General features: G+C 45.1%; 1 protein-coding gene across 1 annotated transcript; it reads left to right on the top strand.

The window, feature by feature from the left end:
• The first annotated feature begins 2,643 nt into the window (after positions 1 to 2,643).
• Positions 2,644 to 14,881, top strand: Wdr55 (WD repeat domain 55). Its single transcript, XM_004652549.2, has 7 exons — positions 2,644 to 2,903; positions 12,961 to 13,061; positions 13,147 to 13,234; positions 13,338 to 13,517; positions 13,644 to 13,743; positions 13,835 to 14,004; positions 14,086 to 14,881. The coding sequence occupies exons 1-7, from the start codon at positions 2,707 to 2,709 to the stop codon at positions 14,408 to 14,410; spliced, it is 1,161 nt and encodes a 386-aa protein (XP_004652606.2). The 5' UTR covers positions 2,644 to 2,706; the 3' UTR covers positions 14,411 to 14,881.

Genomic DNA, 14,881 nt, shown 5'->3' with positions numbered 1-14,881 from the left:
TGGCTTCCTTTCACAGATCCAGGGTGAGAGATAGGCTACCAAAAGCAAGTAAGCACACTTTGGGAACTCCAGACAAGCTCCTTCACTTTGCATATCCTTAGACTGGAATTCTAAATCTACCCCACACCTTAGGGCTGGACCCTAGGATCCACCCACAGTTGTACCTCCTCCAGCTAGGTGGCTGGAGATCTAAGTTACAAGCTTTAATAAACTACTGAACATCCATTCACATGGCCACAAAGTAAGTGGATATAAAGATGATCTTAAGTGTCAGTACTCTTTCAGTCTCATTTGGGACTAGAGCCCAGGGCAGAGTGCAGATTCCTTGGGGATTAAGATCACCTGGTGAGCTGTCAGATTGATGTCGCAGCTGAACAGGACTGGGTTCTTGGTGAAGTCATATGATGAAAAATCACCCGTAGAAACAAAAACCTGAGTTTATACCTTCACAGGAGCTTCAGTAGTGCTGGCAGAAATCACTGCCTTCTGAGCAGGAATAGCCTGTATTTGTACCTGGAGGGTAAAACTGGTATAACCAGGCCGGTCCTGGTGGTGCACTTGGGAGGCAGAGGTAGGAGGATTGCTGTGAGTTTGAGGCACCCTGAGACTACATAGTTAATTGCAGGTTAGCCTGGGCCAGAGTGAGACTCCACCACAAAGAACCAAAACCAAAAAAAAAAAAAAGCCTGGTATACCCAAGTCCAGAAGCTATAGGAATCTTCCTCTGAGCTCAAAAGGTTTTGGGTACCTGTAACCATGTAAAGTTTGCCAAGGCCCGTGTTTGACTTATTTAAGCCTTTCTATCACTCTGACCTTGCCCTCCCCTTTCTGCTTATTGCTAGCTTGCTAGTGCTTGGGTTTTGTGTTCATTAGGGGTCTTTCTGGCTGTGTGCCAAGCTGTCATGTGAGCCCAAGATTTGTGGGTTCAGTGATGCAAGGGAAGCCATTTTTATTGAGAGAAAAAGAGAGGAGCATGGGCATGGCAGAGCCTTTTGCTGCTGAAAACCAACTGTATATGCATGTGCCACTTTGTGCATGTGGCTTTACATGGGTACTGAGGAACTGAAACGGCTAGCAAGCTTTTGCAAGCAATTGTCTTCAACGGCCAAGCCATCTCCCCACCTCTGCCTTGTTTTTTTTTTTAAGTTAAAGTTTTTTTTTTAAATTTTTATTTATTTATTTGACAGAAAGAGGGAGACAGAAAGAATGGGCACACCAGGGCCTCCAGCCACTGCAAATGAACTCCAGATTCTTGTGCCATCTTGTGCATCTGGCTAAAGTGGGTCTTGGGGTATAGAACCTGGGTCCTTTGCTGTGCCTTGGTTTTGAATGTTTTCACCTTGAAAGGAAAGGGCTTTTTGTTTCTTGTTCAGTGGTACTGGGCATCAAATTCAGCTTTGCATACTAGTTAAGCAATCCACCAGTAAGCTCTTTGAGGAAGTCAACTGTGTCAATAGCATTTAGAGGCAGAAGTTGGGTCCTATTTTCAGCAGTGCCTAAAACGGCTAATTCTGGACAAATTTGGTTGCAGGCTGTATCCAATTAAGGAAAAGGTCCCAGTGGCATGGCTAATACAGACACTTAGAATGTCAGTAAGACAAGATCTGAGGGTTGACTGCCAGTTTAAAATTTAGTTTCTCCAATTATCACCACCCCTCATGGAGGGACCAAGGGCTCCCTCCTGGTTGGCCATATTGTGAGTGGTAAGTACTTGATACCACACAGCTAACTTTTAGTTATTTAGCAAATGGGCCATTATGACTCTGAAACCCCATTTTGCCTCTCTTTTAAGGGTTTTATTTTAAAATACATATTTATTTGAGAGAGAGAAAGAGGCAGAGAGAGAGAGAGGGAATAGGTGTGCCTGGGCCTCCAGCCACTGCAAACAAACTCCAGATGTACGTGTCACCTTGTGCATCTGGCTTACGTGGGTCCTGGAGAGTTGAACCAGGATCCTTTGACTTTGCAGGCAAGTGCCTTAACCGCTAAGCCATCTCTCCAGCCCAAGGGTTTTATTTTATGCATCAGTATACAGCTGCAGAGTTGTAGGCAGGTTCTTTTCAGCCACAGGGACACCTGCTCATTGTCTGCCCACCACGTACAGTACATCGTTGGAGATTCAAACTGGGATGCCTAGTAACATGAACTGGTATGCTTATTTTCCTCTCCAGCAATTTCTTGGTAGCCACTGAAGGCAGAGTACTAAACTGTAGGAACCTTAGCAAGGCACTCCCTATTTGGCCATGGAGATGGTGTGAGGGTTGCCTCAGGCTCCTGATCCCTGTATGTCCAATGTCAGTTTTACTGCTTCTAAAACACCCTGCCTACAGCTTGCTGTAGTTTTGAGTTTGAGCAAGCCAGGGATGGTTGGCAACCCTCTTTCTATCTGTAAAGCATTAAATCCTGGTTGCAAGGAAGGAGCACCGGTCTAGATGGGGCAGCGTAGAGGTAAAGAATTTACCGCGTTCCCAGCTTTAGGTGGAGTAGGGAGGGAGTGCTGGAAGGCAACGAAGGTCTCAGCCCGCCCAGCCTTGCCAGCAGCAGTCAGCAGGACTGACCCGGCCTTTGGAGCGCGGCCTCGGAGCGGCTGCCGGCCCGCCTCTCTGACGTCGGCTCCAAGGCATTTCCGGCGCGGCCCCGCGCGGAAGTGGTGCGCTAGGTCCCTCCTGCTGTGTGGCTGGTTCCTGCGCTGGCTGCGGGGCCAGCATGGACCTGGACCACGTGTGTGAGGAGAAGTTCGCAGAAGATGGGAGCGACGAGGGAGACCCTGACCCCACGGAAGCTGCGGCTCGGATCCGGGACACCCCGGACGACATTGTGCTGGAAGCCCCTGCTAGCGGGCTAGCGTTCCATCCCACCCGAGACCTATTGGCGGCCGGGGACGTGGACGGGGATGTGTTCGTGTGAGTGAGGTGCGGGGCAGGGGGCGTGGTCGGTGCCGGGCACCTGGACCTTAAAGCTCCTTGCAGGTGGAGCTGGGAGGAGGCAATATTGCAAGATTCATCCGGTCCGATTCGTTCACTAACGTTCCACATTAAACAACTGATCGCACAAATCTGCCAGGAGGATAAAGCAGCTGGAATGTCGTTCTGAGCCCAGAGACCTTAGTAGAAGAGGCATCTGAGGCCCCCTTATTTCCCACCGATTGTATTGAGCGAATTAGAGTCAGTGGTCCTCTTGCTTTTGCCTCACGATTGCTCACTCATTTGGTTAAAATCAGGAAAGTTGTTCTGAGCTTTATTTAGTGAATTAAAAAAAAATTATTATTTCCAAGCAGAGAGAGAAGAGAGGCAGAGAATACAAATGAACTACAGAGGCATGTGCCACTTTGGGCATCTGGCTTTATGTGGGTACAAGGGAATCAAATTAAGTTGTTAGCCTTTGCATGCAAGTGCCTTAACTGCAAAGCCATCTCTTCAGCCCTATTTAATGAATTTAAGTCTGTAAAATGGAAATAACACCTACTTTGCAGAAGATGTGAGTGTTCAGTATCTGAGTAGTTTGTTTTGATTTTCTGAGATAAAGTCTGACTCTAGCCCAGGCTGACCTGGATTTCATTGTGTAGTCTCAGAGTGGCCTCGAACTCACAGGGATCTTCTCTACCTTTGTCTCCTGAGTGCTGGGATTAAAGGCGTACACCACCATGCCCAGCTAAATTTAATTTTTTTATAATTTGTTTTAGTTTTTCGAGGTAGGGTTTCACTCTAGTCCAGGCTGAACTGGAATTCATTAGGTAGTCTCAGGGTGGCCTTAAACTCAAGGAGATCCACCTACTTCTGACTCCCGTGTTGGGGTTAAAGACATGCGCCACCATGCCCGGCTAAATACAATTTTTTTTAAAAAAATACGTATCTGAGGCCGGGTGTGGTGGTGCATGCCTTTAATTTCAGCACTCAGGAGGCAGAGGTAAGAGGATTGCTGAGAGTCTGAGGCTACCCTGAGACTACAGAGTGAATTCCAGCTCAGTCTGGGCTAGAGTTTTCCTTGAAAACTCCACTTCCCCCATAAAAAAAATTATCTGAGAAAGAGACAGTCAGAAAAGGTATGGGTCTGCCAGGGCCTCCTACGCCCTTCAAATTAACTCCAGGTGCATGCACCACTTTGTGCATTTGGGTTTACATGGGGAATTGGACCCAGGTTGTGCAAGCAAGTGCATTTAACTGTTGAGCCATTTCTCTAGCCCTAAACTTAAATTTAAACTAAAAATTTCTTGGGGTTGAAGAGATGGCACAACAGTTAAAACGTTTGTCTGCAAAGCAAAAGGGCCAAGGTATAGTCCCCCAGGGCCCACATAAGCCAGATGCACAAGGCACATGCATCTGGAGTTCATTTGCAGTGGATAGAGACCCTGAAGCACCCATTCTTTCTCTCCCAAATAAACAAAACAAAACAAAACAAAAAAATCTTAGGCAGGCGTGATGGCACATGCCTTTAATCCCAGCACGTGGGAGGTAGGAGGATCCCCATGAGTTCGAGGCCACCCTGAGAATACAGAGTGAATTCCAGGTCTGTCCACAGTTTTTTTTTTTTTTAAAATTAATTAATTATTTATTTATTTGAGAGCTACAGACACAGAGAGAAAGTCAGATAGAGGGAGAGAGAGAGAATGGGCGCGCCAGGGCTTCCAGCCTCTGCAAACGAACTCCAGACGAGTGCGCCCCCTTGTGCATCTGGCTAACGTGGGACCTGGGGAACCGAGCCTCGAACCAGGGTCCTTAGGCTTCACAGGCAAGCGCTTAACTGCTAAGCCATCTCTCCAGCCTTTTTTTTTTTTTTTCCTGAGGTAGAATCTAGCCCAGGCTGACCTGGAATTCAACATGGAGTCTCAGGGTGGCCTCGAACTCATGGCGATCCTCCTACCTCTGCCTCCCAAGTGCTGGGATTAAAGGCGTGTGCCACCACACCCAGCTTTTTTTTTTTTTTTTTTTTTTTGACTCTTCAGCTTTTTTTTTTTTTTTAATAAATTTATTTGCTAGAGAGAGAACGGTGTGCCAGGGCATTCAGCCACTGCAAACAAACTCCAGAAGCATGTGCCTCCTTGTGCATCTGGCTTACATGGGTCCTGGGGAATTGAACCTGGGTCCTTTGGGTTTGCAGGCAAGTGCCTTATCCACTAAGCCATTCCTCTAGCCTTTTCTTTTTGTAAGAGTGCTTTATCTCCATTTGAATGCATGCATTAAGGATATATTCATGACAACTTCAAAGTTGTTTGAGATCTTTGGCATCTAATATTATAAAAAATATATTCACAAGTAGAAAGAGTTAAAGAAAGAGAATAGGCAGACACATGTGTCATTTTGTGCATCTGGCCATACATGGGCACGGGGGAATTGAACTAGGGCTGTCAGGCTTTGCAAGCAAGTGCCTATAACTGCCAAGCCATCTCTCCAGCTAATTTAAAAAAAAAAAACTTTTTAATTTTTTTAAACTTTATTTATTTATTTCAGAGACAAAGAGAGAGAAATAGGCAGAGAAGGGAGAGAGAAAATGGGTGCACCAGGGCCTTCAGCCACTGCAAATGAACTCCAGATACCTTGTGCATCTGGCTTATATGGGTGGGTCCTGGGCAAGTGAACCAAGGTCCTTTGGCTTTGCAGGCAAACGCCTTAACTGCTAAGCCATCTCTCCAGCCCAAAACTTTATTTATTTTATTTATTTATTATTATTTTTATTAACAACTTCCATGATTATAAAAAATACCCTATGATAATACTCTCCCTCCCCCCACTTACCCCTTTGAAACTCCACTCTCTATCATATCCCCTCCCCATCTCAATCAGTCTCTCTTTTACTTTTGATGTCATGATCTTTTCCTCCTATGATGGTCTTATGCAGGTAGTGTCAGGGACTGTGAGGCCGTGGATATCCAGGCTATTTTTGTGTCTGGACGGAACATGTATGGAGTCCTGCCCTTCCTTACATTCTTACATTCTCTTATAGTCTTTCTGCCACCTCTTCCGCATTAGACCCTGAGCCTTGGAAGGTGTGATAAAGACATTGCAGTACTGAGCACTGCGGTCATTTCTTTCCATCACTATGATACCTTTTGAGTCATCCCAAAGTCACTGCCATCTGAAAAGAGAACATTCTCTACCAAAAGTGAGAGTAGCATTAATATAAGGGTGTGAACATTAACAGAAGTGCTTACTGGGCAGTTTGATAATCATAGTATATACATTTAGGCAGACAACAGCAGACGTAGCACCCCTAGGGCTCATGACTACCCGTTTTAAGTTTTCAGTATCAGGGATATGTTCCCTTCCCATGGAGCGGGCCTGCAGTCCAATTAAGAGGGCAGTTGGTTTCTCCCATAACAGATGTGCCACTATTGCACCTGTTGGCTCATTTGGCCTTGCTGGCCAAATATAAGGCTTGCAGTGTCCACTGATGGTTATCTTCACTGGTGATTTCCCTTTCTCCCATTGAACTGCATGCAGAATGGATTTTCCCAGCCTTCTGTCAGCTGGTCTACATGGAAGAGGTTATCAGTTCAGTTCTAGCAAGATTTCTCAGTGGCCTGGCAGCCCAAGTATTTGGAGTCTTCAGCACTAGGGTCTTACCACCTATTCCTGGTGGGAAACCAAGGGCCTCGGCAATGGCCTATAATGTTTTGGGGGCATCAGGGACCTCCCTGGCCAACAACTCATTGGCAGATATACCATCCCTGGCACTGAAAATTTTCTAGCAACAATCTATGGCTCCTGAGTTTTGTATTGTCCAAAAAAGTAGGATTACATATATTTTATTTATATCCTCTTAGATTTTGATTAGCTGTCCCTCCACCTATCCTTTGCTCAGTCTCTTTCCTAGACCTCATTTTGGGCCCCAAAACTTTTAAAAAAAAAAATTTTTTTTTTTTAAATTATTTGAGAGCGACAGACACAGAGAGAAAGACAGATAGAGGGAGAGAGAGAGAATGGGCGCGCCAGAGCTTCCAGCCTCTGCAAAGGAACTCCAGACGCGTGCGCCCCCTTGTGCATCTGGCTAACATGGGACCTGGGGAACCGAGCCTCGAACTGGGGTCCTTAGGCTTCACAGGCAAGCGCTTAACCGCTAAGCCATCTCTCCAGCCCAAAACTTTTTTTTTTTTTTTTTTTTTTTTTTTTTTTTTAGGTAAGGTTTTACTCTAGCTCAGGTTGCTGACCTGGAATTCACTATGGAGTCTCAGGGTGGCCTTGAACTCATGGCAATCCTCCTACCTCTGCCTCCTGAGTGCTGGGATTAAAAGGCATGCACCAACATGCCTGGCCCCAAAACTTTTTAAATAAATATTTTTTTATGTTTATTTATTTGAGAGAGAGAAAAAGGAAGATAGAATGGGTGCACCAGAGCCTCCAGCTGCTGCAAACAAACCCCAAACACATGTGCCACCTTGTGCATCTGGATTATGTGGGTCCTGGGGAATTGAACCTCAGTCCTTAGGCTTCATAGGCAAGCACTTTAACTGCTAAACCATCTCTCCAGCCATTTAAATTTTTTTTTAATTTTTATTTTTTTTAATTTTTTAAATTTTTATTAACATTTTCCATGATTATAAAAAAAATCCCATGGTAATTCCTCCCTCCCCACCCTCACACTTTCCCCTTTGAAATGCCATTCTCCATTTTAAAAAATTTTATTTTTATTTGAGACAGAGAAAAAGAGACAAAGTGAGATAGAATGGGCGCACCAGGGCCTCTAGCCACTGCAAATGAACTCCAGACACATGCGCCACCTTGTGCATCTGGCTTACACGGGACCTGGAGAATCAAATCTGGGTCCTTAAGCTTTGCAGGCAATTACCTTAACCATTAAGGCATCTCTCCAACCCCCTTTTTAGGTAAACTTTATTATTGCCTATAGGAAATTCAACAGAATCCCAAACAATTGCCATTTCTAATGGCCTTAATGGAATAGCTCAGTTATTAAAGTTCCATAAGAAAAAACTGGAACATATTAATGACTTTAGGATGACAGAATGGGCAGAGGAAGACAGCACCACTGCACTACTTAGTGTCCACACTACCAAGGTTCCATGTTACAAGTGGAGGCTTGTAGGTCTCTGCTGCCAGGAAAAAAGGTCATGAACTGTATAATCTGAATTGCATTATGAGCAGCTGAACCTTTTGTAAGTCTCTTGAAGGACTACAGGGAGTGGCATTTGTGTGGAGACCCTGATTCATTTCCATAGCTCTCCCAGTGGCCTCTGTGCAGTGGTAAGGATGATGTCCTCACAGACTGCATGGATTTCTTTGTGGACATCCAGGCCTTTAAAAAAATTTTTTTTTAAATTTTTATTTATTTATTTGAGAGCGACAGAGAAAGAGGTACGGGGGGGGGGGGAGGGAGAGAGGGAGAATGGGCATGTCAGGGCCTCCAGCACTGCAAACGAACTCCAGACGTGTGCACCCCCTTGTGCATCTGGCTAACGTGGGTCCTAGGGAATCGAGCCTTGAACTGGGGTCCTTAGGCTTCACAGGCAAGTGCTTACCAAGTAAGCCATCTCTCCAGCCCTCCAGGCCCTTTTTAAAAGCTTTTAAAAATTATTTTATTTATTGGGCTGGAGAGATGACTTAGCAATTAAGGCACATGCCTGCAAAGCCTAAGGACCCAGGTTTGATTCTCCAGGTCCCATATAAGCCAGACGCACAAAGTGGTACATGCGTCTAGAGTTCATTTGCAGTGGCTAGAAGCCCTGGTGCACCCATTCTTACTCTCTCTGTCTCTCCCTCCGACAGTAATAAATAAAAAAAAATAAAATCTTTAGGGCTGGAGAGATGGCTTAGCGGTTAAGGCGTTTGCCTGCAAAGCCAAAGCATCCAGGTTCGATTCTTCAGGACCCATGTAAGCCAAATGCACAAGGTGGCACATGCATCTGGATTTTGTGTGCAGTGGCTGGAGGCCCTAGCATGCCTATTCTCTCTTGCTCTCAAATAAATCAATTAAAATATATTAAAAAAATAAAATCTTTAAAAAAAAGCTTGAATTATATAAACTTTAAAAAAAAATTATTTTATTTATTGCTGGGCATGGTAGCACATGCCTTTAATACCCAGCACTGGGGAGGCTGAGGAAGGAGGATTGCTCTGAGTTTGAGGCCAGCCTAAGACTACATAGTGAATTCCAGGTCAGCATGGGCTAGAGTGAGAGTCTACCCCAACAAACTAAAATAAAATTTTCAAAAATTTCGTTGGGCATGGTGGCACACACCTTTAATCCCAGCACTCAGGAGGCAGAGGTAAGAGGATTGCCATGAGTTCAAGGTCACTGAGACTACATAGTGAATTCCAGGTTAGCCTGGACTAAAGTGAGACATTACCTCAAAAGAAAAAAAAAAAAAGTCTCTTTGTCCTAGAGAGATTGCTTAGTGGTTAAGGCATTTGCCTGCAAAGCCTAAGGACCCAGGTTTGATTCCAGTACCCATGTAACCCAGATGCACAAGGGGTCGCATGCATCTGGAATTTGTTTGCAGTGGTTGGAAGCCCTGGTGTACCCATTCCCTCCTTGCCCACACTGGTGCCTCTTTCTGTCTCAAATAAATATTAAAAGTATTTCTCTTAATTTTTAAAAAAATGTATAAGCTGGGTGTGGTGGTGCATGCCTTTAATCCCAGCACTGGGGAGGTAGAGGGAGGAGGATCACTAAGTTCAAGGCCACCCTGAGACTACAGAATGAATTACAGGTCAGCCTGAGCTAGAGAAAGACTCTACCTTAAAAAACAAAACAAAACAAAACAAAAAGATTACAGAGACAAAGAGAATAATAGGCATGCCAGCTGCTGCAGACTCCAGATGCATGCACTACTACCTTGGTCATTTGGCTTTGCAGGTAAGTACCTTAACTGCTGAGCCACCTCTCCAGCCATATCTAATTTCTGAGAGCAATTTATTTTAGGATCCATTTTAAGATAGATGATCTGCCTGGGTCTCAACTGCTGACACCCACACTTCTTTTTGTTTTTCGAAGTAGGGTCTCGCTGTAGACCAGGCTGACCTAGAATTCACTATGTAGTCTCAGGGTGGCCTCAAACTCGGTGATCCTCCTACCTCTGCCTCCTGATTGCTAGGGTTAAAGATGTGAGCTACCATGCCGGCTTTTTTTAAACTTTAAGGCTACAAGAATTTAAAAAAAAATTTTTATTGTCTGCTTTCGTAAGTATAGACAACCATAATAATTCCCACCCCACTTCCATTCTCCCCCTCTCAAATACACCCTTCATTGAATCCCTTCTTTCCAATTAGTCTGTCTTCTATATTGGTATCAACTTTGCTTATTATGAAGGTCTTCTGTAGGTGGTCAGGCACTGTGAGAAGGTCAAGAATATCAAGGTCATTTTGTGTCAGGAAATTGTATTATAAGCAGTCTTACCCTTCCCTTGGCTCTTACATTCTTTCTGACACCTCTTCTGTAATGGACCCTGAGCCTGGGAGGGTGTGATAGATGTCTCAGTGCTAAACACTCCACTGTCAACACTTCTCAGCACTATGGTGAGTTTTGAGTTACCCCAGTGGTCACTGCCATCTGAAAAGAGAAGCTTCTCTGACCAAAAGTGAGAGTAGCATTAGTAAGTAGGTATAAACGAAAATGTGCTGGGCATGGTAGCACATGCCTTTAATCCTTGCACTTGGGAGGCAGAGGCAGGAGGATTGCCATGAGTTTGAGGACACTCTGACATTGAACTACAGCAAAACCTTACCTCAAAAAAGTTTTTTTTTTGTTTGTCAAGGTAGGGTCTTGCTTTGACCCAGGCTGACCTGGAATTCACTAGTCTCAGGGTGGTCTTGAATTCACCATGTTCCTCCTACCTCTCCCTCCCATGTTCCCATGTGCTGGGTTTAAAGGCATGCACAACCACGCCTGGCTGAGACCCTACCTTGAAGAAACAAAACAACAAAAGTGCTTACAGAACAGTTTTGGTGGGCATAATGTACATGACCTCCCAAGCCACAGGTTTTCAATACCACACATACATTCCCTCCCATGAAGTGGGCCTTCGGTTCCATTAGAGAACTGTTGATTTACCCCATAACAAACCTGTCACTATTGTACCAGTTGACCTGGCTGGCTTGCAGGGTCCATTGCTGTTTTAACACCATTGATGATGTCTCCCAAAAGGCTACATGCAGCATAGTTTTTTCCATCTTTCTGAGAGCTAGTCAACAGGAAGGAGGTTTCCAGCTCAGCTCCAGCTTGATTTCTGTGACCTGTAGCCCAAGCATGTGGAGCCTTTAGCAGTAGGGTCTTACTTTCTAGTTCTGTTGGCAAACAAACCTTGGCAATGGCCTTTAATGTTTTGGGGCATCCGAGACCTCCCTGGCCAACAATTCACTAGAAGGTATCCCAACTCTGGTGCTGAAATGTTTTCAACCACCTATGGCTTCTCAACCACAATTCTATTAAAAAAAATATATATTGCCGGGTGTGGTGGCACACACCTGTAATCCTAGCACATGGGAGGGAGAGGTAGGAGGATTGCCATGAGTTTGAAACCACCCTGAGACTACATAGTGAATTCCAGGTTAGCCTGGGGTAGAGTGAGATCCTACCTTGAAAAACAAATTATTGACAACTTCTATAATTACAGACAACAAACCATGACAATTCCCCCCCCCCTCAACACACACTTTCTCCTTCACAACTCCACTCTCCATCATATTCTCTCCCCCTTTCAGTCTCTATTTTGATGTCATCTTTTCCTCCTATTATATTGGTCTTGTGTACATAGTGCCAGGCACTGTGAGTTCATGGATATTCAGACCATTTTGTGTCTGGAAGAGTGCATTGTAGGGAGTTCTATCCTTCCCTTGGCTCTTACATTCTTCCTGCCACCACAATGGATCCTGAGCCTTGAAAGGTGTGATAGAAATGTGTCAATGCTGAGCACTCCTCTGTCACTTCTTTTTAGCACTATGGTGCTTTTTGAGTCATCCTAGAGGTCCTTGCCATCAGAAAAGAGAAGCTTCTCTAACCAAAAGTGAGAGTAGCATTAATGTATGGGTATGAACATTAAGTGTTTACTTGGTAGTCTGGTGAGCATAATGTGTATTTAGCCAGACACTAGCAGTCATTACACTCCTAGGGCTCATGACGTCCCCCATCATTGAATTTCAGTATCAGGCATATATTACCTACTGTGAAGCAGGGCCTCCAGTCCAGTTTTAGAGTGGTTGCTTTCCCCCATAACAGACATGCCACCATTGCACCCAGTGGCTCATTTGGCCTGGCTGGCCAAATTTAAGGCTTGTGGTATCCACTGTTATCTCCCTGATGACTTCGCTCTTTCCCATGGAGCTGCATGCAGCATAGCTTTTTCCAGCTTTCTGATAGCTGGTCTACAGGGAGCTTTTCAGCTCAGCTCCAGCTAGGTTTCTCTTTGACCTTGCAGCATAAGCATATGGAATCTTTAGCAATAGGGTCTGACCATCTATTTCTGGTGGGAAACCAAGAGCCTCGGCAATGATGTGTAATGTCTTGGAGGCTCACCCACAATTCTTTTTTTTAAAAAAATTTTTAAATTTTTATTAACATTTTCCATGATTATAAAAAAATATCCCATGGTAATCCCCTCCCTCCCCACCCCCACACTCTCCCTTTTGATCACCCACAATTCTTAACATAAGCAAGTTCAGATCATATTCAATCCTATGTACAACTACATAGTGCAGTTCTGTGGGATATGCCAATGCTACACTGAAACCATTATTCATTCATATTAAGACACCTATCTTCAATTCCAGACCTCATGTTCCAGACAGAAGTTTGGTATTAATACCATCATCACTTTGACATACCTTGAGTATCATAGTTGTTCCTTTTTTTAAAAGAACATTATTTATGGGGGAGACAGAGGAGTAAGAAAGAATAAATTGCATACCAGGGCTTCCTGCTGTTGCAAATGAACTCCAGATATATGCACTACTTTGTGCACCTGGGTTTTTACATGGGTATTGAGGAATCTGGGTCTCTTTTCCCGCTCCTTAGCTTTTCCTACTCTTGTCAAGAGGGAGAAAACAAGGAGCTATGGTCCTCAGGGCACCACCTCAAGTCCTGCCGAGCTGTGGTCTTCTCTGAAGATGGACAGAGTAAGTACTGGGGAACACAACCAGCTATGTGGTGGTGAGAAAGGGACAGTGAGCAGAACAATAATCTGGGTACCTTGTCTCCTAGAACTTGTTACTGTCTCCAAAGACAAAGCAATCCATGTTCTAGATGTGGAGCAAGGACAACTGGAAAGACGAATTTCCAAGGCTCATGGGTAAGGAGAGAAACTGAGGGTATGAGCATAGATGGGAAGAGTAAGGACCAGGAGATACCTGCTAAAACAAAAAATGCTCCAAGTTCTCCATCTGTGTTTCCAGGGCCCCTATCAATAGTCTGCTGCTGGTAGATGAGAACGTCCTAGCTACTGGAGATGACACAGGTGGTATTCGGCTCTGGGACCAGCGGAAAGAGGGTCCTCTGATGGATATGCGGCAGCATGAGGAGTACATTGCTGACATGGCTCTGGACCCAGCCAAAAAGCTACTGCTGACAGCCAGGTACAACCTCCAACCTCACTGTTGACGCTCTGCCCTCTAGAATGCTTGGCAATACAGGCATTCATCTGCTGTTAAGTGTTTCTCAGAGGTATTTCCCCACTAAGCTTGCTAGTTTGTTCTCTGCAGTGGTGATGGATGCCTTGGAGTGTTCAACATCAGACGACGACGGTTTGAGTTACTCTCAGAGCAACAATCAGGGGACCTGACCTCTGTCACCCTCATGAAAGTACAGCTGGGTATGATGGGAATGGGTGTGTGTTCTAGGGACTTGATCTGAGGCAGATCCAAAGACAATGGTTTGTCCCATTTTCCTGCAGTATGGGAAGAAGGTGGCCTGTGGCTCTAGTGAAGGGACTATCTATCTCTTCAACTGGAATGGCTTTGGGGCAACAAGTGACCGCTTTGCCCTGAGAGCAGAGTCCATTGACTGCATGGTTCCAGTCACTGATAGTCTGCTATGCACTGGATCCACTGATGGAGTCATCAGGTGAGGGAAGCCAGGATAGCCTCTTGGGCCACAGGAGGTGCACGTCAAGCTAGCTAGTTCCTAACACTTTTCTCTGCTCAGGGCTGTGAACATCCTGCCAAACCGAGTGGTGGGCACTGTGGGCCAGCATATTGGGGAGCCTGTGGAAGAACTAGCTCTCTCCCATTGTGGCTGCTTCCTGGCCAGTAGTGGCCATGACCAGCGCCTCAAGTTTTGGGATATGGCTCAGCTGCGAACTGTGGTTGTAAATGACTACCGTCGACGTAAGAAGAAGGGAGGACCACTATGTGCCCTGAGCAGCAAGGCCTGGAGCACAGATGACTTCTTTGCAGGGCTGAGGGAGGAGAGAGAGGATTCCAAGGCTCCAGAGGACTGCATGAAGGACAGTGATGATGACAGTGACTGAGAAGATAAGTGGAATGTCAGGACAGGTCTTTACCGAGCCTTGTTTCCTCAGATGGATCCCCAAAGAGATGAACTTTGTATTTTCTTTTGGCGTTGGGAGATTGAATCCAGGACTTTGAAAATCCTATGCTGAGCTTTACCACTGAGCTCTACCACCCTGCCCCAACCCCAAAACGGTGATTTTCAGTACCTTAATATGCCATGTAAGAAGTTGCACAAACTCAAGGTATTAAAGTACGGAAGCATTTGCTCTGTAGAAGCTGCATAACTCTACCAATGTAAGGCAAACATCTGTGGCAAGACAAGCAGACACGTATGTATCAACCAGGGGTTTAATATAAATACAACTAGCACAGACAAAAACCTCTGAACAATGTAAACCCAAACCAGAGTGACAAGTGAGGGATGGGATGAAGAGCAGAATTTCACCCTTTGGTTCCCTCAGATCTCCAAATAAAAACAAAGAGAAAGA

This window comes from Jaculus jaculus, chromosome 13 (assembly GCF_020740685.1).
Source record: "Jaculus jaculus isolate mJacJac1 chromosome 13, mJacJac1.mat.Y.cur, whole genome shotgun sequence".
Taxonomy (NCBI): domain Eukaryota; kingdom Metazoa; phylum Chordata; class Mammalia; order Rodentia; family Dipodidae; genus Jaculus; species Jaculus jaculus.
Note: the sequence above shows the minus strand (reverse complement) of the source record. Positions and strands in the feature narration are given on the sequence as shown.

Coding starts and splice junctions, on each gene's coding strand:
- Wdr55 (XM_004652549.2), top strand. CDS start 2,707: ATGGACCTGGACCACGTGTGTGAGGAGAAGTTCGCAGAAGATGGGAGC. Junction 13,518..13,643: donor AAGCTACTGCTGACAGCCAG/GTACAACCTCCA, acceptor TGTTCTCTGCAG/TGGTGATGGATGCCTTGGAG. Junction 14,005..14,085: donor TCCACTGATGGAGTCATCAG/GTGAGGGAAGCC, acceptor TTCTCTGCTCAG/GGCTGTGAACATCCTGCCAA.